At 41.3% G+C, this 20,538-nt stretch overlaps 1 protein-coding gene across 4 annotated transcripts in view; it reads left to right on the top strand.

The window, feature by feature from the left end:
- Positions 1 to 7,505: 7,505 nt before the first annotated feature.
- ECI2 (enoyl-CoA delta isomerase 2) overlaps positions 7,506 to 20,538 on the top strand; it is a 28,695-nt gene continuing 15,662 nt past the window's right edge. The window contains exons 1-3 of one of the 4 annotated variants that reach the window (XM_048938483.1): positions 7,523 to 7,636; positions 15,984 to 16,164; positions 20,086 to 20,125. Coding sequence is in view for 1 of the 4 variants with exons in the window: in XM_048938481.1 (XP_048794438.1) it covers positions 7,575 to 7,636 (62 nt within the window). In the remaining 3 variants the exon portion in view is untranslated. Of the gene's footprint in view, positions 7,637 to 15,983; positions 16,165 to 20,085; positions 20,126 to 20,538 lie in introns of all 4 variants that reach the window. The other 3 variants (XM_048938484.1, XM_048938482.1, XM_048938481.1) reach the window with 3 other exon arrangements.

Below are 20,538 nucleotides of genomic sequence, written 5' to 3'. Positions count from 1 at the left end.
CAGCTCTGCACCCTTCCTGTCCTGGGGGCCATAGGCCTGGATGACAGCATCCAGACAGAGCCTCACAAACCCAGCTTAGAGTGGGACAATCACCTCCCTCGCTCTGCTGGCCACCCTTCTTTTCATGGAGCCCAGGACACAGTTGGCCTTTAGGGCTGTAAGCACACACTGCTGGCTCACGTCCTTTTTTTTTTGTCCAACAGGACTCTCATGTCCTTCCCTGCAGGGCTGCCCTCAAGGAGTTCTTCTTCCAGTCAGTACACATGTATGAGATTATTCCAACCCAAGTGCAACACCCTGCATTTGGTCTTGTTTTATCTCATTAAGTTCTCCTGGGCCTACTTCTCAAGCTTATCCAGATCCAGATCCTTTTGGATAACATCCCTTCCTTCTGTTGCACCAACTGCACCACTCAGCTTGGTGCAATCAGCAAACTTGCTGAGGATGCACTCAATCCCACTTCCCAGGTCATAAATTAAGACGTTTCCTAGACAGATTACTGGGAGACATTATTCATCACTGACCTCCGTCTGGACATAGAGCTCTTGACCACAAACCTTTGGCTGCGGCTGTCCATCCAATTCACTACCCATTGCCTTGTCAATCTCTCAAATTCATTTCTCTCCAATTTAGAGATAAGGATGTGGTGAAGACCAAGTAGGCAACATCAATTATCCTTTCTTGATCCACAGAAGCTGTAACTCTATCATAGAATTTTGCTTTTACTGGAACAGAATTGCTCTAGATGAAGAAAATCAGACCAGTTATCCTCCCTTAGCAATATAATTGAGACCATCCTGAAAAACAACTTTCTACCCTTGATAAGAAAACTAGTCCTGCACAACAGGCAGCCTGCATAGCAAAGTACATACTAACCTATCAAAATGCAACAAGTCTATCCTGCAGTCAAGATGCTCACTGGGCAATCAAAATGAGGTTGTTGAAGTGCTGGAGTTGTAGGAGGTGCTCTTTACTCTTGTAAATCCAGGTCTTAGGTGCTTTAACTCCTATATGTTTATGCTGTTCTGATTTCAGCCACTTGAGAAGAGTCATTAGATAACTGGTAACTTTTTCACAAATGCTCATGTCAATAAAGGCAGGCAGAGATTTACTCCGTTGATCATGCATATGGAAAGTGAAAGATAGTAACATAGTGAAGGAACTGTAGATACAGGGATGTAGTCTAAAGACAAATGTTTCAGCAATAGGGTTATCTTAAACAGTCACTACACTCTGAGCTGTGCCAGATACACTGTTTTTGTGAACAGTGTAAATTAAACTGGCAAACTGGTCCAGCTGCAGAGTCTTCTTGGGCAGGTTGTTTTTATTTTTGGATCAGCTCTCTAATCTGCTTTCCTGAATGCCCACACAAATGCTGAGGTCAGCACAACACAGAGGGCTGTGGAAGGGTGGGCACAAGCAGAAGTAGAGACTGCTGACAACTGAGACCAATCACGGCCAAGAGAATCCCATTTATGAGAAAAATATTTACTAAGACAATTGTTTGATGGAGGGTGAAGCTCATAATGTAATTTTTTGCTTAGTGGAATCATTAACAGTTTCCTCTCTCAGACAAAAAATAACATGGGGACCTAGTATCTTCCTCTATCCCTCTGTCAACACTGGTTTTAATGGTCTAATAGATGCACATTATTATAGGTTTGTAACTCACTTCCTAGAGTAGCAAGTTAACAGTCACATTTATAACCACTCACAGAGATACTTTTTGTGATATGAGCATAAAACATTCTAGCAATAAAATTAGACCAAGACAGAAAGTGAAACAAATCCCTCAGAGGTTATGCTTCAATGTTTTAATGTCATAAGCAGAAAGCGCTGTGGCTGAAAGAAGCAATCCTGCTGCCTGTCAGACTCCTCTGTCAGATATGCTTTAACCTTTCAACCAATAGCACTGCACATCGAGTTATGTGCTGAAAAGGATCAGAGATTTGATCTGGGTCACAAGTAACCTTTATTCATTTACTTGCTTGGTTTTGCCTGGTTAATTTTAACTACTTCAATGCTTGGATATGAAAACATCTGTGTCAGCAGCTAAAAAGGCACGGGTGTGAACAGGGAGGGACTGGGGGAAATTGTAGAGAGAGCAGTGCTTGCTTGCACGGGTTTAAAGTTTGAACTGTGAAATGATGCCCCAAGTTTTTTTTGGTTTTTTTTTTTGAGAAGGGAAAGCCTCACAAAAAGTGGAAATGCTCGTTCTTCAGCAAAAGCATGTGACAAATCCACAACCAATACCTGCATCATTTAATGGTCCAAGAAAGTAAAAAGAACTCCAGCTTTGGAAGATTCCAGTTGCTTTAATTAACAACAATTCTGCTGCTAGTTGATTCATATGGAAAGTAAGATTCCCATAAGCACATACTCCAATTTAACTTGTGCCAGGAATGTATCTTTCCCAGGTGCTCTTACTGTGAAAAGACATAATAATATCATCTCACAAGTAAGTCCTGCAGGATATATTGGACTGATTTTCAAAAGGAAGGTGAACAAATCATCAGGATAACTTTCTGCTAAGAACGTATGAAAATTCTCAGTAGTGATAATGCAGAACCATTTGCCATGGAAATCAAATTCTGAATAATAAAGTACCCCACACATCTGCTTCCTGGGTAAACAATTTCTATCAAAGAGAGAACAGCTGTCTTATCACATTAAAAATATTCCGCTCCTTAGCCCTGACTTTAGCTCAGTGATGTTACAGAAAGGAGACTGCAGATAAACCACGGACAAAAATGGCAAACATATGACATAAACTGCAGAAATTATTACAAAGATGCAGGAATTAACACTACAGCAAACAAACAAAAACAAACAAAACTATCTGCACTTGTCAGATTGGAAGATATTTTGCAACTTTGAAGAAAGCCATGATGCAGCTGATGATGCACTCATCACTGGACATAACAGGACCAGCTCCCACAATAACAGCACCATTCTTCCCTTCAACATGAAGATATAAGAAACACTCCTTGAGACTTGCACTGACACGTCCAAGAATCTGCAATTCTGCTGAAACACACAGCATGTAGGTATAGACTATAATAGCCAGACCATTCATTATGCCATCAAAACATCAAGATCCAGTGGTGTGAAAACTAACCAAGTGGGAGCAGAGACCCACAGAGAGACAGCAGCACTCAGAAAGTGCTATGGGCCACTTAGTCAGGACAATGACACTGATGACTGGAACTAATAGATACCCTCTAGATCAGCTGCCTCTGTCCTTACCAGTGACTTCAACTTGCCAGACATTAACAGGAAATATCATACAGCTGATACAAACAGCTCCAGCAGATTCCTACAACACCTTGACAATTACTTCTTGGTACAGGTACTAAGGAAGCCAACTAGGAAATGCGCTCCCCTTACATCTGTTGCTTATAAAAAAAGTCTCATGGGTGAAGTGGCCATCCTGGCCATTGTGTCCGTGAAGAAGTCAAGTTACTATCTCACCTTAGCAGACAGATGAATGCTAAGTAGCTAAGTAGTAGAAGAGAATAAAAAAGAGAAAAGGAAACAGGATAGCTTTAGAAACACATACAGCAGGCTGCATTTTTGTAAACACAACATATACATAGGTTATTCTTAAAGTAATGCTTCCTATCTATTTCCATGGAAATGACAACAAAAAGCACAACAACATTACTGGACAGAGCAAATTCTCAACTACAAAACAAAACACTGTTTTTCAACACAGTCACCACCATTAGCTATACATTTTTGCCAGTGATGAACAAGAGCCTGCACGCCACGCTCCTAAAAATCTGCACCAGAGGAAGTGACCCACTGTTGCTACTGCTGAAACACACCACCCACTGCCTCACTGTGCTCACATCCACTGTCTGCTCTCCAGAAATGTGCAGCAAGTGCCAGTGAATGTCAATGGATGCCATTTTTTTTCCACATGGAGGAATTCTGTGACACACATACGCACTTCCATATCAGACGCCATTTTGTCAGACTGGTTCTCTGCTGCGATCTGTCACATGGCAACAAATATAATGGAATACTGGTGGGATGGTTCAGCCTCTACTGCCATACCACCAATATCTGCCTCTAGCATCTTAGGGAAAACATCAAAAAACAGGAGGCATTAGTTTTGGAGCATCCGTCTTAGATCCTGTCGTAGATCCTGTCTTAGTCAGGTGATGAGAAAGAAGTCAGAGTTACCATCTCTCTGTGCTCCTCACTCAAAAACACTGAACAGTTTTGATGTCTTTATTTTGTTCCTATATCACATAATAAAAACTTTTTGCTATTCTCAGGTTAAACTACAAAATGCTTTTTGACTTTCGTAAGCTCCAGTGTGACTTCATTAGAGAGGTGAAATTTAAATTATTAAATTATTAAAAATTTAAATTCACATATATTCAATAAAGAAAAATAAGATCTTAGATATTTATCTCAGATGTTTAACAGCAAAAACTTATGGGAAGTGAGTGGACCCAACAAAACAGCCGCTGTGTTATCTATCAACTGCAGAAAAGCACTGGAAAACATACTGCAAAGAGACAGTTTTGCCTTGGAATTGAAATGCATGAACTAGGCCTAATGAGTCTCTTTCATTACAGTTAGTTATCTCCCACTTAGCAAATATATAAAATAAAAAGCTTCTGCTTTTAACAGGATAAGAAGGAAAATTAGAGGAAAAGAGAACTCAGAGAAATGTGAAATTTTTCCCCCTCACACAGCTTCTGGACTGCAATATAAAATGTGAAGCCATATTATTTTGAACGAAAGAGTATCAGAATTTTATGGAAGGACAGATTAGCAGCCAGGAAAAATCCTTCATCTTATGATTAACACTACAGTGCTAGAGAAGGCAACATCATTAGAGACTTGCTAGTCAAACAGCAAATCTGAAGCAACTTATCAAATGAGTTATCTATGGAGTCCTCTCTAACCTCATTGCATCAGTGCTACTATAGTAAACTTTAAACTGATGTTCATTATATTACATTTCTGTAATGATTTTTCTGGGTATTTCAAGCTACATGAATGCATGGTCAAGCACTTGGTTAAAAAAAAAAAAAAAAAGTATTTTTATTTGGAAAAAGAAATGTTGGTATTTATTTTACAGCCAAATTATCCTCTTTCTTGTTCACAGAAAACCTCGCTCCATATCTCAGAGCTCAATTTAGCCCATAGTTTGGTTTTATACATTAAAAATCGTGTCTTTGTCTAATGAGACACTTTTTATTTTATAGAATCACAGAACGGCCTGGGTTGAAAAGGACCACGATGATCACCTAGTTTCAACCCCCCTGCTGCGTGCATGATCACCAGACCAGGCTGCCCAGCCTGGCCTTGAATGCCTCCAGGGATGGGGCAGCCACAACCTGAGATAACGCTTTAGCTCTAGCACCACGCTGAGCAGATCGCCCGCCTGCTCACACCGCACACAGCTGGTATCAGTGCGTTCTCTGCAGCTTGAGACCTGAACTGCGGCACGGACATTCGTGCTTTCAGGTCTGAGTCTCCACGTCCCTCTCAGCAGCAGCTCGCCGCCGTGTGGTGACCACGGTTGCACCTCGGTGTGTCCAGAGAGCAACGACTGGTAAGCGCTAAGCCCCCTCCAATAGAGCAAGGTACCCTGCCTTGCCTGCTTGCTCGTCCGCTCGAGGTTTGCCTTGAAAATAACTCGTTTCACAGCGAGATAACAACCCTCCTCCCTACGCAGACGCTCGAATAGGTGGCTTACCGCTTCTCCTCGTCTGAACGGCGCACGTGAACCACACGCCCTCACTCCTCCTCTCCGCCCCTGAAGCTCTTTCAAGGAGGAGGACAGAACGCAGAGCCGTTGCCCTGGCGCTTCACGTCAGCCGCTCTCGCGAGAGCCGCCGAGCTGCTGTTATCTGGGGATCCCTGCATGAAGGAGCCGGCAGAAACCCCCCTTGTACTTCGTGATCAGTCGCTGCAGTTCTGGATGGGACAGCTCCGAAGCAGTCAACCTTGGCAATCACTTACTTAAGAACTATTAGTTTTGCTTTATTAGAATCATAGAGTTATAGAATGCTTAAGGTTGGAAAAGATCACCAAGTCCAACCATCAACCCATCGCCATCATGCCCACTAAACCATGACCCCAAGTGCCACATCTCCACGTTTCTTACACATCTCCTGGGGTAGGGACTCCACCACCTCCCTGGGCAGCCTGTGCCACTGCCTCACCACTTTCTGAGAAGAAATTTTGCCAAATATTCAAACTGAACCGTGTGTTGCAGAGAGATGCAACAGCCTCCTTGCTGCATTTCCCAAGAGGGTCACCTGGCAGAGAAGCTTCTACGGCATGGACATCCTGTAGGAACCACCAGAGCAAAGTTGGGATGTATATTATTGACAGCACGTACCACACAACCTCTGGAAGGGTGCTTGCAATGTCTTCTACAAACATGAATTTCACCTTACAGCCCTGTGCAGCGGAGATTTTCACCATGATGTTGAAACCCACATAAATAGCTGTTTCAGGTAGGTCAGCTTGAGATGCAAGACAGCAAAGGTTGCATCTGAATTTGAAAAATGTTAGATCTTCAGATCTTAAATTATAAGTGAAACTCAAGGGGTATCAAGTTCAAAAAAAAAAAAAAAACCAAAAAAACAAAAAAAAAAAAAAAAAAAAACCATCACCCATCCTGAAATCCAAGGCCATGTTAGAAGAAGTCACCTGCACGATTTGACCAGGTCAGACATCACATCCTTGGCAGTATGAGGGAAAAAGTGGTATCCAGGTTGCTAGTCCTGCTTGTTAATTGAATGGTCTAATGGTCATGTATGCTTGTGGAAAATGGTAATAAAAAATGAGAACCCCACGCTTCATTAATGGCTTTGAGATTTTTGTTGTTGAGGAACAATTCAAAGTCTTTAACACATTAACTTTTGGGAGAAAAAAAAAAAGAAATCAAGACTAACTAATGACTTTATTGGATGTGTTTTGGAAAGGGATCGAGAGATCTGAATCTCCAAATTGAGAAGGTATTTCCAGCACCTGGCAGAACACAGACACATATTTTGCCAAAGAGAAGTTCAATGTCCAGGCAGGAGGTGAAGCTGAAAGAACAAAACTTTGACGATACACACTAAAGGCTTTGGACCTAATCAAGAAATAAAAGTCAGTCAGGTGGACAGCACCATTTAGCCCACCTTGGCTCCATGCAACCACCCTGAGGTACTGGAGGCAAACTAAGCCTTCATGCGTTACCTTTTTTATTATTGTTGTTACTGATTTGTGTCCCTGACTTTTGAACACTGGGGATTCATTGCTTCACACTCACAGATTTTCAGAGAGCTTGCTACACTTGCAGCACAAACAGCTGCTGGACGCACAGCTGTTACCACAGCACCTCCGTTGGTTTTTTTTGTTTTGGTTTGGTTTGGTTTTTTTTGTCTCAAAAGCACATTTTCCACGATCACCATTTCAACCCAGACCACGTCGGCGGCGGCGTGCCCCCGGTGTTGGGAGGGAGGGAGGGAGGAACGCAGGGAGGGAGGCTGGGAGCGGGGCGGTGCTTTGCGGCTCCTTCCTGCCCACCCGTCAGTGCGCCCGCCCGCTCAGTTGTCATGGCGGCTTCTGTACTGAGTTTTGCTCGGAACCTGTGCTGGCGGCGTATCTGCGAGATAAGGTGAGCCCGTGCTGCCTCCCTTTGCTGTGCCTCGGAGAGGGGCGGCTTCGACGCGTCCCTGCTCCACAACCGCCCGTGCCTCTCAGGGCTGCCCCGGGCGCACCCTCGCGAGCTCGGGAGGCCTTTGTATGGTCGTAGCGCTGAGGGACTTGGTTGGGGTGGGTTGTCGGTTGGTCTAGGTGAGATTAGTGCTCTTTTCCAACCTCAGCAGTTCTGTGATTCTATGATATCAGGTGCGACTCGGGACTCTGAGAGCAACGTTGGAGTTTGCACCGCTTTGATCAGCTCTTTTACTTGTGTGTCTGGCATTGATGTAGTAGATACACTTCTAATGTGAACGGCTCTGAGCAGTCCTACACAGCATGGGTCCTTTTCAAAAATAAAACGCCGTGTAACACCAAGCGGTAGCGCTGTTGCAGTCGCGTCCACTGCTTGGCTGGCAGTGGAGCAGCTCTTAACCTTCGGCACAATTAAATCAGTGTTATGAAACACTGTTGCTGGTAGTAAAACAATGACTCGCATCCTTAAGCAGCGCCACAGCTCCAATAGTGGTAAGAGGTCCAAATTCACTTTCTTTGGATCTTGCATAAAGTTATAGGACTGATTAAAACAGAGCTGTACATAAGTGTGTAACCACAACCAAGGGTGAGTGACGGGTGTTCTCTTTGGCGCTGAATTGTCAGAGCACATCGATATCCTTCCCTCCAGTATTAACTGTAATATCTTTTTCTAACTGATAGCTGATGCAGAGCTCAGCTGGATTTATCATTTTTAATCCACCCTGTTTTTATTTCAGAACACTTCATTTCTCAGTTTCTGTCCTTAAGTCAGCCATGAAGATCTCAGAAATGAGGCAAACTTACCCACTGAAGAGGGAGACACTGGAGTTGGAGATTGTCCACCATTTCAGTGGCTGATTTTTCTTTACTTCTTGTGTATGTGTGTATATATAAATATATGGAAGCTCATGGCTTTCCTTCTGTGGGCGTCTGTATACATATACAAATACAAAAGTTAACTTTTGCTATTTTTGCTTTCTCACTGCCACCTCTTCACACACATCCCCCATGCCCAGGTGTTTTTATTTTTGATCCACATTTCAAATATGTAAACTCTTGACTCAGAAACAATGCTACATCTTCCTACTATAATGAAAAACTTTGAATCAACTTAAAGAAATACTTCACTAAAAGTGCTCATCATGTTTCTGAACAGTTATCTTACTTTGCTTCTACTTTGTCCTTTTAAAAGTTGCCTCTTGTCCAGTTCAGTGGCATCTTTTGGGTGTGTTAGTTTAAGAACAGAACAAAAAAGTAAACATTGCCAGTGCTGAGCAGCTGTGTGATGGCAGTTCCACTGCCAGAAGAGAAAGGAACCAGGAGAGGAAAAGCAGAGGCTCTAGTGCAGGCAATGTCACTGATCAGAGCTCGTGTAAGCCCTGTCTAATGCGTGGTGCAAGAAAAATGTCGCTCCCACCACAGCTGAAGGAGTTCTCTTTACATTAGTAACTACAGTAAACACCTTAAAGACTGCACGATTTTGGACATGATTTGATTCTTTATCAGTGTTCTTTTGAAAGATTTGGGATTATTTCCCAACAATTAGACCATCACAGTGCCAGGGAAGCTGCGGAACTTCTCTCAGAATGATTGAGCTCAGCTGAATGATTGAGCTCAGCCTTGGGTAGCCTGATCTCATCTCAAAGCTGTCCCTGTTCTGAGGTCACATCAGGAGCAGGTTACCTCCTGAATCCACTTCCAACTTACATTATCCTTTTTGCAGATTTTGGAGCTCAGCTGTACCCTCACCACAAGCAGAGCAGTTTTGTATGAAGCAATTTAATGAGGATATCAGTGTGAATATATGTGCTTCTGCTTGGCTCGTAGGAGCAAGATTAGGCCAAATAAACAATAGTGCTTTGAATTTTCAGTTCAGAGTCCTTATATGTTGCAAGCTGACATTTCTATAATTTCTGGACACTCTGAAAGTTTAACAGATAAGGTATGAGTCTAAAACTGAGGTCAGGATGCCCATATGAGATGTGAAGGTGTCTGAAAACAAACTATTTCCCATTATTTCTCAAAAGCTTTTGGTCAGACTATGCCTTCAAGTTCTTGCTGTTGCCTCAGTTCTAAGCAGTCCCATCTCTCACCTGGCAAGGCCAGTTATCAGGTGCCCATCTGTGTGCGCCATCTGAAAGCTTGAGTCTTTTTCTCAGACTTGTATGTACGTGGTTAATGGGCAAGATGTGATGTAGCTTTCCTCATAAGATGAGGCAGGTCACTTTCCTTTCCTTTAAAAATGCAGATGCTTTCAATTTAGGTGCTTGACCACAGTGAATGCAGGATTACTGCGTTTGATGGCTTCATCTTACAGGGTCTCCTCAGACAATTGTTTACTTGCCAAATAAGCTGTTAGTGAGAGGTAAGATACTTAAAACTATACTGGAATATGCAGAGGAATACCTCATTTGGTGGTTGGTTTTTTTTTGTTGTTGTTGTTCTTCCTTTGCCAGACCCAAAAATGAGCATAATTGTGCATCCTACTAATTAAGGCTCCCTGCTGAGAGTACAGTTAGCACAGCTTTTCAAATAATGATGTAACGTTGCCTGTTTTGTGCCTTTATTACATACCTCTTTTATGTTGTTTCCAAACAAAATGTCACATGCAGTCGTGTGCATTGTGGCAACTGCATCTTCAGAGTTAGTTCAGTTGTATGAAGCAGAACTTGGCTTGTGACACTTGGTTTTATTTGATAATGGTGAATACTAGTCTAAAAATAGGTCAGTTTGTAGAATTTCCTCTTGCTGTCCAAAGTGGCTTAATAAATACTTAGAGAAGTAGGCATTTAGTGCATTAAGTATACTGGGTAAGCAAGTTTAAAAGTAGAACAGTGAAGCAGATGTCATCATATCGATAGGTTCAAGACCTGTGATGCTCTGGCTGGTACAACATGCAAATTCAACTGCTGTGATTCTCATGAGTGAAACACTTTTACTCAAGTATGTATCTCAAATAGGAATGAGTGCATCTTGACAAAGAAACTGAAGTCACCTGTGCTGTCTGGACATTCAATTGCAGCATTTTTCTCCCTAAGTTTTGTGAGAGATTCCTTGAAGTATGTATATGAGCATCTTGAGATACAGAGAAAAACACAAATAATGCAAATTGTGTGATCAGTGTGACTTCTGCCTTCAGTTAAAAAGAAAAAACAAACAACAAGAACAAAGACAACTCCTTTAGGCAAGTTTTCTACCAGTAATATTATTAACTTAACATGCTAAGCCGTTACAACAAGAAGGGAGGAAAGACGTTCTGAATTGGATAACGAAGGAAAATGGACTGCTACACATTATTAGATATAATTCAGACATTGATAATAATGATTTAATGCATTTAGTAACACAGAAAAAAGATGCATCAGAAAGACAAGATGGGTGTACTCTCAGATTTGTATCAAAGACAGTACCAAAAAAAGAGATATATCCTTAGAACACTCATGGAAATACAAGGGCAAAACTCAGGAGTACTTGTTAATTCATTCTGTTTTTAACTGTACATTTCCTTCCAGATACAGAGTTGTGAGTTCCATATGCTGGATCTGCTATGTGCTCACTTCTTGTCCTTTCTCATTCTATGTAATTGTTCTGATCTGATTTGTCTGAGAAGGGGAGGCTGACAAAGTTGTGCTCAGAACGTGATACTGTATCTGTCCAGCATTTGTACTTCCAGCTGTTTAGAATTGGAGGCTCTACAACTCCATTGCAGTGAGGTGGGCTGTATTTGCTTTTTATTGCTGGTCAGACTCGTAGGAGCAGAACGTTTGTTGGTGGGAAGCCTGTGTCCATGCTAGCCTTGTTTTGAGGGTTTGCTTCATACTGGCTGTAGTACAATCCTAGCACTGAGTGCCTGTTAGCAGCCAGTGGACATCTTACGAGTTTGTATAATCTAGGAGGAATCTAACATGTATTTGTGAGACAGCTCCGCAAGAGAAACCAGGGGAGAGCAATTGGAAATAATTTAGGGATTTTAGAGAGCGTTGTCATCTAAACTAAGACATTGATGTAGATGCCCCCATCATCCCAGCTTGTTTCTTGTTCATAGTACTCTCAGCAACTTCAGAAGAGGCTAGGTCTTATCAAAAACAGCTTTCCATCAGCTGCTCTTTTATTTCTCAGCAACAATAAAGAGCCTTTTCAAAGAACTGATAACATTTCAAATAAGGTGAACTGAAAAATAGTTAATTTTTTAGTAACCTGTTGGCTTTTCCTTCCTTATTTGGCCTTAGTGATCTTTGTGTGTGTTTGGAATACTCCCTTGTTCCAGTAAGTCTATTTGTACACCAGTATCAACTCTTCAGCTTGGTAGGCAGCAGCTTTAAGGGCTAGAGTTCGCTTCCACTCTGGCTTTTGGACAGTGTCCAAAGTCTGTCTTGTTTCCCAGCACCATCTTGTGACTGGGCATCTGCAGGTTTTCAGCCCACTCACCCAGCAGGAGCTCAGCACAAAGTCCCAGTTCAATACACAGCAGTCATTACGTGATCTCTGCAGCCATTTTCTATTCCCGTCTGGGAATTAACTGAACCTGCTCTCTGAATTGGTGGTCCTGTATTTGGAAGCATAACTACATTCATTGGTAATTATATGAATGGCCCATTGATATATTTATAGCAGAGCATGATGTTATAGTCTCTGAAGACTTTCCCTTCATCAGTGACTTAAGTGCCATCTCTTTCTGCAATCCCTTACAGTTTTCTTGTTAAGTAAGAGACTTACATCTCTTAGTGCCCTCCCTTCCACCATGTTAGCTAAGACAGAGAGATGTAAAGTTCTGGGAAGAGTTCTATGGTTTTTGTCTTTACCATGGGACTATGCATGTTATAAATAAACTCTTCTGGTGAGAGTGGAGGAAGAACTAATCTCCTGTGGCTATGAGATTGGATTGTTTCTGTTGTCTTCACCAAACGGCCGTGCTCTGTGCTGTCTTTGCATTTGGGTCTGATTGCAGGGTTTGACACAACCAAAGTAGGTACAAACCTTGCCTTGCAGAAAACCTCAGTGAGGCTGTCCTGGGGGTGACCAGTCAGAGTGGTGGCATTCTTTTCTCTGTGCCATTTCTGTCTTCCAGGCTTAGCCACAGAGAGCTCATTGGCCTCAGAGAGAGTCTGCCTTGTGTCACTGTAGTAGGCAATGCCCACTCCTTTTTGTAAATCCTATTCAGAAAGCTGTGGTTGGGTTTGGCCATGCAAATTTTAGTAGCTTTGTTTGGATACTGGTTTTTTTTTTAGTCTTGAACAGCCATTCCTTCCAAAGAGGGCTCAAGAAAATCCCACTTGACATGAGGAACCTTTTAAGTTTGAAACAACTTTGATAGTGAAGTGACTTCATAATATGCCAACATCCTGGTTCTTAAAATACCCTGATGGTTGGCTTTTCACACTGACAGCAACGATATTAAACAAAAATTAATCATACTTACAATTGTCAGAAAAGTATTTTGTCAGTTAATGTTTTTAAAATGATCAGTCTTAGATAACTCAGGTTAACCAGATGCAGAAGGAGCATAAGCATTATTATTTTGTTCACAAGGTTCTGGCGTCCGTGTTGTCCTAAATGCAAACAAAAAATGTGACAGCACGAGATAGCAGTAAATTCAGTGTGAGGATGGATTGCGTTTTTGCTGAAATCCAGAGAATGTGCGTAATGTTTTGCTGTGTTGCTTTGTTTATATGTGTGACAGCTATCTCTTCAGTTGATAGCATGGAGAACTCTGAGTGGAGATTTCTGTGATTTAGTTAGGGATTAAAGTCTCTTTTAAAGTCTCAGCCATTAAATAGAAATTATTACCATGCTGGTTTGGAAACAAGTAAACAACTTTGCCCTTAGTGCTACCAGGCTCCACAGTTCATGGTATCTTTATGACTGTGGTTGTGCAATGCCGTATTTAAAATCGATCAACCAACCTCCAACAGCCCCGAACCCCTCCAGGAAAAGATCAACAACCACCTTTCTGCTTTCTGAATATGGCAGAGTCCTTTTAAACTCTCACAGACATTTGATTCCCTTGATGGAAAGCACTTTTTCCTCTGCTCTCTTCTTTTTTTGCCTCCACTTTTTTTTCTTTCTTCCCCCCCCCCCTTGCTTTTTTTTTTCCCCAATAATCTTATTCCTGCAGGGAGCCAGATGGTGAGTTGTCCTTTAATTAGCATTGTGGCCCTTTGCTGGACTCTCCATTAGCTCCATCTCTCATGTGCAGAGGACTGGACTCAGTGATTTAGGCATGGCCTCACTGGTGCTTCGCGGAAGGGATTCTGTACTTGGATCTGAAAAGATTTCTTGAGGGTTGGGTTTGTTATGTGGTATTAAAACAGTGTATGATTTTTATTTCAGATGTGCTACTATTTTATTCCACGATAGATGTGCTTGTAAAATGCTTAGAGATCCAAACACATCAGCACTGAAACTTCCAAGCTACTTTGGTTGTCAGCTACTTCCCCAGACCAACAGTTTTCTCCGTACTGATAGCACAAACCAGTATGTCTGCACTGCATCCCCCCCAGTTACTGCCGAGATCCAGTGTGAGCTCTGGGAGCTCCTGCTGTGGGTGCCGCCTTCTAAGTGATGTGATTTAAGCCTTTTATGAGGATCTAATGGGACATGAACTGAACTCACTCGGAATGTGTATGATTTTCATCTCTAACGGTGACTAATATGCTCAGTGTTTTATTTTGAACACAAGAATTAGTAATGTGTAACATCTACAAGCTCGTTAGGTTCTCTGATGAAACAAAGAACAAGGCAAGAGACACAGACGGTGTCTAAAGAGAAAGAGTTGGAAATTGGTAAGACTTTGCAATAACATTATCCATTGATAAGCTGTAAATTCTGCCCTGACAGAATACTGCCTCTAGAGCTTGTACAGTAATAGAATCATAATCTTTGCTGTTCTGATTGTATCTAGGTGTCACGGATTCATGTGGGAAAGTAAGCTTCAAACAAATCGTTTGTCTTCATTCACTGGCTCAGCTGAACTTGCAGTAGTGTCAGTGGATTTTCTAATGCTCCAATAGTGGTTGTGTCCTTTTTGGAATCCTAGCTGCCTTGGCCAAAAGCTATTAACACCAGTGAGCACTCTGCCTTTATCTCCATGCAGTCAGCAAGGTTTATCCTCAGCAGCCAAATAAAAAATAGCTTTTTTCCTCTCTCCATTAGCAGCAAAATTATTTGGCGTATTTGTTCATGAGTGTTTAGTTAGAAAGTCACCTTGGGTGTACAAAGGACCTGTTTGTGTTCATTGGTCTCCAAATAAGCTTTGTTGCTCACCTAATGTCACATGGGTGGGTTGCAGCTTTGTTGTTTTTTTTTGTTTGTTTATATTTTTGACTTTCAAACGTGTTTTGGAGGCTATGTCTGCAAATCTTCCTGCTCAGAGAGGCGTCTTCTGTGAATTGTGTCTGTGATTCTATCAACTGGGGATGTACAGGAAATCCTCTGCTGTTTCTGTCTCATTCACCACATCCAGTTATCTTAAAGCCTGCTGGAGAGGAAAAAAACTCTTAGAGATTTAAGGAGATTATCCCAGTTTCCCCCTCCTCTCCAGCAGCTGTGATGAGAGAATATTAACTGTGTCTGAACAGAGAATGAAGAACAGCCCATTTCAGATCTTAGTGAATGGTAATCTAGAGCTTTGATTCTTAGCTATTCTTTACAACTGAAAAAAAAGCTGTCAAGTGCAGCTGAGCCACTTACACTAAACAACAGTGATTCAGCACTTCAATTTGCCAGCAGACACATCATTATCTTCTAGTTTTTGTGTGTCAAAATAATGTAGGAGTCTAAAATATTGAAAGCTGATAAGGATTTGTACACCGAACTTGTGTTTAGAACAACTGCTGAAATTTTCTAATGTGAAGGAGGAAATAATTTGGCTTTTATTTCTTTCTGTTTATTAAAGCAGCAGTAAGTGAATTGGTTGTGGAGAATTTGCAGTGTTCTTTCCCACTAGCTAGACGTATAGGAAATACCCAGTACACTGGAAGTATCTTTATTATATGGTAGTAGTAAACCTTAATTATTCCATGTTAACCACAGAATAGTGGAGGATTACCAAGGACTACGCTGGTAGAACAGGGAGGGATAGGTTGTTTGTATGTCTGTTTAAATGTGTTCAAGGAAAACTGAACTGTCTACTGAGTCATCATGCTCCTGTTTGTCACAATGATTAATAAAACCTTGTACAATAAAACCAAGAAAACCAAATGTTTTGATTTCAAGACAGTTATTTTAGCGTTAATAAGTCTTTCTTACTGTTTTTTTTGACCTAAGAAGTAAAGGGTTTGTTCCAACAGATCTGTGTAAGAGTGTGGGGAGCAGCAGCATAGCTTTACCTGTGCATCTGTCCACTGGTTCACACTGAAGGGAGAAATCAACCAACTCCAGATGCTAACCTGCTGTTAACTGACTGCTGACCTGCTGCAGCCTGCTTGACTGGCATTGCTACTGACCTACCATTGCGGTGCGTGCTAGCAGGTGAGAGCAACACGTCTGAACTGAAGGCTCACAGAAGGAGTCTGTGAATTGCCATGAAGAAGTACGGGCTGTTTTACATGCAGGGATTGCTGCTGGTTAGTTGGCTTTTTGTTTTTGAGCAAGGTATAGATGCTGGTGTCATGAAAAGAGTCTTTTTTTTCCCCTCAGAAGAACAATTCATTTAGCTGTGTTTCCTTCTTAGTTGCTAGATACTAAGAAATATACCAGTTGCTGAAATTTGAACAGGCAGAATCGTTTGAGGCAGTTTCTGCTTCTCTATCTTCTGAACGAAAGCTGAATTTCATGGGTCTCTGCTCTGAATTGTTTTCCTTTTAACTGGTAGCAGAGGATTCTGACAGAGATGCATACAAATGAGGGGCAGTGGAAGTTCCTACACGGTGTAGCTGTAGAAGCAGACACAGACCTTTTCCAGATGACAGAAGCTGTGAAGAAAGATGCTCACATGTCAAATATGGTAACTCCACATCTCCCAGTATAAGAAAAGAACATCTAGAAGTTGACAGTGGAGGTTATGAGATTATATTAGCATGAAAACCTGTCAAGTGGAGGTAAAGTAATGGGGGGAGGAGAAAAGGAAGAAAAAAAAGTTGAAGAATGTATGACACAAAACAGTGTACATAGAAGGCTGTAACTGGATAACAAAGAGGGTTTCTTTCCTCCTACGACTAAAAGAACCTCGAGTACTGTGTTCAGTGTTGGGCCCCTCACTACAAGAAAGACATTGAGGTCCTGGAGAATGTCCAGAGAAGGGCAGCAAAGCTGTGAAGGATCTGGAGCACAAGTCTTATGGGGAGCAGCTGAGGGAACTGAGATTGTTTAGTCTGGAGAAGAGGAGGATCGGAGAAAACCTTATCACTATCTACAACCCTCTGAAAGGAGGCTGTGGCAAGTTGGGAATTGGCTTCTTTTCCCAGCTAATTAGCATTAGGATGATAAGTAATACCCTTAAGCTGTGCCAGGGAAGGTTCAGGTTGGATATTAGAAAAAATTTTCTCTGAAAAAGGAGTGAGGTGCTGAAATGGGCTGCCCAGAGAGGTGGTGAAGTCACTGTTCCTGGAGGGGTTCAGGAAACATGGAGATGTGGTGCTGAAGGATATGATTTAGTGGGCATGATGGTGGTGGGTGAACAGTTGGACTAAATGATCCTAGAGGTGTTTTACTAACCTTAATGATTCTATGAAGTTTCACTTAGAATTTCTGTATTAACCCTCCCCACTCCCCCCCAACAACATTACAATGCTCCTTTTTTATCCAGCAGTGGCGGAGGAGTGATTTCAACACTCCCACAGGTATCTCCTGTTGGATTAGCTTTGTAGGTGCTGCTGCTTTTCCTAGCTCAGTTCTAGGTAGCCCGTAGTAAGAGAAGACTTGGAGGACTTAGCAGTATAGCAGATTAGCCCTGTCTACATTCAGTTACTTAGAGAAAGCTCTTATGTTGTTAGGTAAGTGCTTGGGCTATATTCAGGTTTACCTATACAGTAACGTAACATTAAGTATAAATACCTTTTTTGGGTTTAGTAGCACGTAGGATGAATGGTGACTTGGGCAACCTCCAGATTAAAATATGTAATGATTTTCATGTTAACAGAATGCTCAGCAAAATAAAGTGAAGTACAGTTTTACAACTTTTCCTGTACAGAAAGAACCATAAGTGAATATGGAAAACAATAACGTCATTTTCCTAGTTACCAAAAAGCTACAAACTATTGGCACTGCAAATGCTTTGCTTCTTTTTTGATGTTTTGAATCTTCATTTCAGAGATGCAGATGCGAAGTCTTGGGGAGAAAATAGGAGAAGTCAGTGTCTTGGGTTGAATTTCTGGTTCTATGTGGGCCACTTATTTTCTCACTGCTAAAGTTTAAATACTGGTTTCTGTTCCCTTCATATGCCTCATTTCCTAACAGCTGCTGCAGTTGCTTACAACTGCAATCTTTCCCACCAGCAGTGCCCTTGCATCCCTTCATGTGTCCGAACTTGTACTCCTTTTCTAGATCCTTTTCTTTCTCCCTCAAGGAGAAAAATCAGGATAATCTGAAGGAAGGATCAAAGGAGGTACGAGGGAGGAATTGAAGCCTGAAACTCAGCCTGGAGCTGGAGTAGGCATTGTGGATCACCCATATATATATATATGTTATATATATTTGTCCTTAATTTCTCCTCCTCTTCTAACTTGTCCAGTTGTGTCTTTTGTAAGGAAAAACAGTCATGTGCAGCCAAACTCAAAATTCCTTTAATCCTGAGCATATATGCGTACACTTTTGGGCTGCTGCTGTGCCTTTCCCCTCTTCTCCCCACTCAACTTTTCTTTGTATATATTTGCAAAAATAGGGTCGCTGTTGTATATTAAACAGATTTATAAAGGCTATAATATCTAAAGCACTCTGTGACCCTAGTCAAGCTGCAGTGAAGTCAGGATTGTCCAAAGTGGTGTAAAACCAAAGTTTTGTTTTTAAACACTGAATCCACTTGAGCATTGTCACCTGCTGGGCTGACAAAGCAAGACCTGAAGGTGAGGTTTGTCTCGTTCTGTGACTGTGCAAGTTAACTGGATCGCCTCCCAGAGGGGTAAAGGATCAGCTTGTGAAACTGACGCAGTGTGCTGAGCACATGGGTTGGTTTGCACATCAGTTCAGCTGGCAGAAGGCTCACCCACGTATTCATCTGGGTTCAGCACTATTCTAATAAAGGCCTACATGATCACTTGAAGTAAACTGATTTTTTGTGCTCACTGCCTTTTTTGCAAGCCTGTTCCATTCTGTATTGTTCATGTAAATTTCCTTTCTAGTGGCATGAGATACTGAAGGTTATCCTAGAATTCTTTTTAATCATTAAATCATTTAACTATATTATTTGCTGTATGTAGCAGCAAATATTCTTTCCTTTCTTGCCATTCAAATTCAGCAGCCCGCAAAAAGTAGATGTCAGGAACTTAGATTTCATTGATACAGAAGGACTGTGATAGGATATGAAAACAGTGGATCTCGTGAACGTGTTTACAGGACAGTTAAAATCTTGTGTCTGCATGAAGTGTAATGAAATAAATTCAGTTGGCATTCTTCTTACTTCTTGCCTGCAATTTTTCGTCTTTCAACAGAAAATAAGTGTTATTAAATAAGAGCATCCTCACTGGCAAATAGGCAACACTTTCACATTTCTCTGAAATTCTTGCTAGTACTTAGGAAATCACAACTATTTTTTTGCTAAGTATAGTTTTAAAATTACAGATCTATAAGTGAAATGCTAACAAATTAGTGATGAATCATTTGTTTGAGATAATCATTTTTCAAACTGATTACAAAATCTGTCTTTTATGATGTTCTATGATATGATGTTCTATGTTTTTATGATGTTCTGATAGCTGTCTCTGTAGATTAGAATGGGAGAATACCTTTTTGTTTTGCTTTTACTGCCATAGAAAATAAACACTGATACAACAGTGTTAACAGTTTTAAAATAGTAACTGTGCTTAGGTATATTGATTGCTGTTCAACTGAAAAAGGCAGAGACAGCGTGCTTTTGCTCCAGTGAAGCACGTCAAAATTCTAAGACTACTTGGCCTTTAATCCCAAGCTATGTTGAAGTAAGCTTGCATTAACAAAATGTTACAGGCTTGCAAGGGGGGTTGCTGTGCTGCTCACTGTCCTGCCTGAGGAATGTGTGGGAAGAATGATGCGGAAGATTGCAGGGCTTTGTGATAGCAATCATGGCAAAGGCAAGATATCATATGCAATGTAACATAGAAGGGAGCTTTCTCTCTCTCTAAGGCTGATTACAGAAATGTGAAGTGAACAGTTTCTGGTTCTGTCAGGAGTTTTAAATCCATGAGTTTCTAGCACCACCCACTGCTTTTAATCCTAATAGGATTTTTAACTGCTTTTGCCTGTGCTTTCTTTCCCCAGGCACTGCTGCCATTAAAAAGAAAACCTTTATTGAGAAAAGGTAAGATGGAGTTCACTGTATCCATCTCTTTATTTTGCTGAGCATATCTGGCGTTTTTTATGCAAAGAGATTTTTCAGTTTCCATTTAGTGTTTTAATGAGCAAACTGCTAAGTTGCTTTAAAAGTTCAAAAGTGAGCAGCCAGTGTTTTACAAAAAGTTGGCATCTTTAATCTGTGTAGAAGTCCTTAAACAAGTGACAGAACCACAGTGTAATGGGAAGCCCTCTCTTTAACAGGCTTTGCAGTCTTTGCTAATCATTTAGACAATGAGAAACTACTTTCAGTGTAATTGATTTATAAGATCATAATTGAAAATCTTATGTCTGAAGGCTTATCAGAATAAGAGACATCTACATGAACACGTTCAGAGAGAACTGCAAAATACAAATCCTGAATGGAAACCATCAGATGTT

The sequence above is a fragment of the Lagopus muta genome, chromosome 3 (genome assembly GCF_023343835.1).
Source record: "Lagopus muta isolate bLagMut1 chromosome 3, bLagMut1 primary, whole genome shotgun sequence".
In the NCBI taxonomy this organism is placed as follows: domain Eukaryota; kingdom Metazoa; phylum Chordata; class Aves; order Galliformes; family Phasianidae; genus Lagopus; species Lagopus muta.
This window is presented reverse-complemented; position numbering and strand designations above follow the sequence as displayed.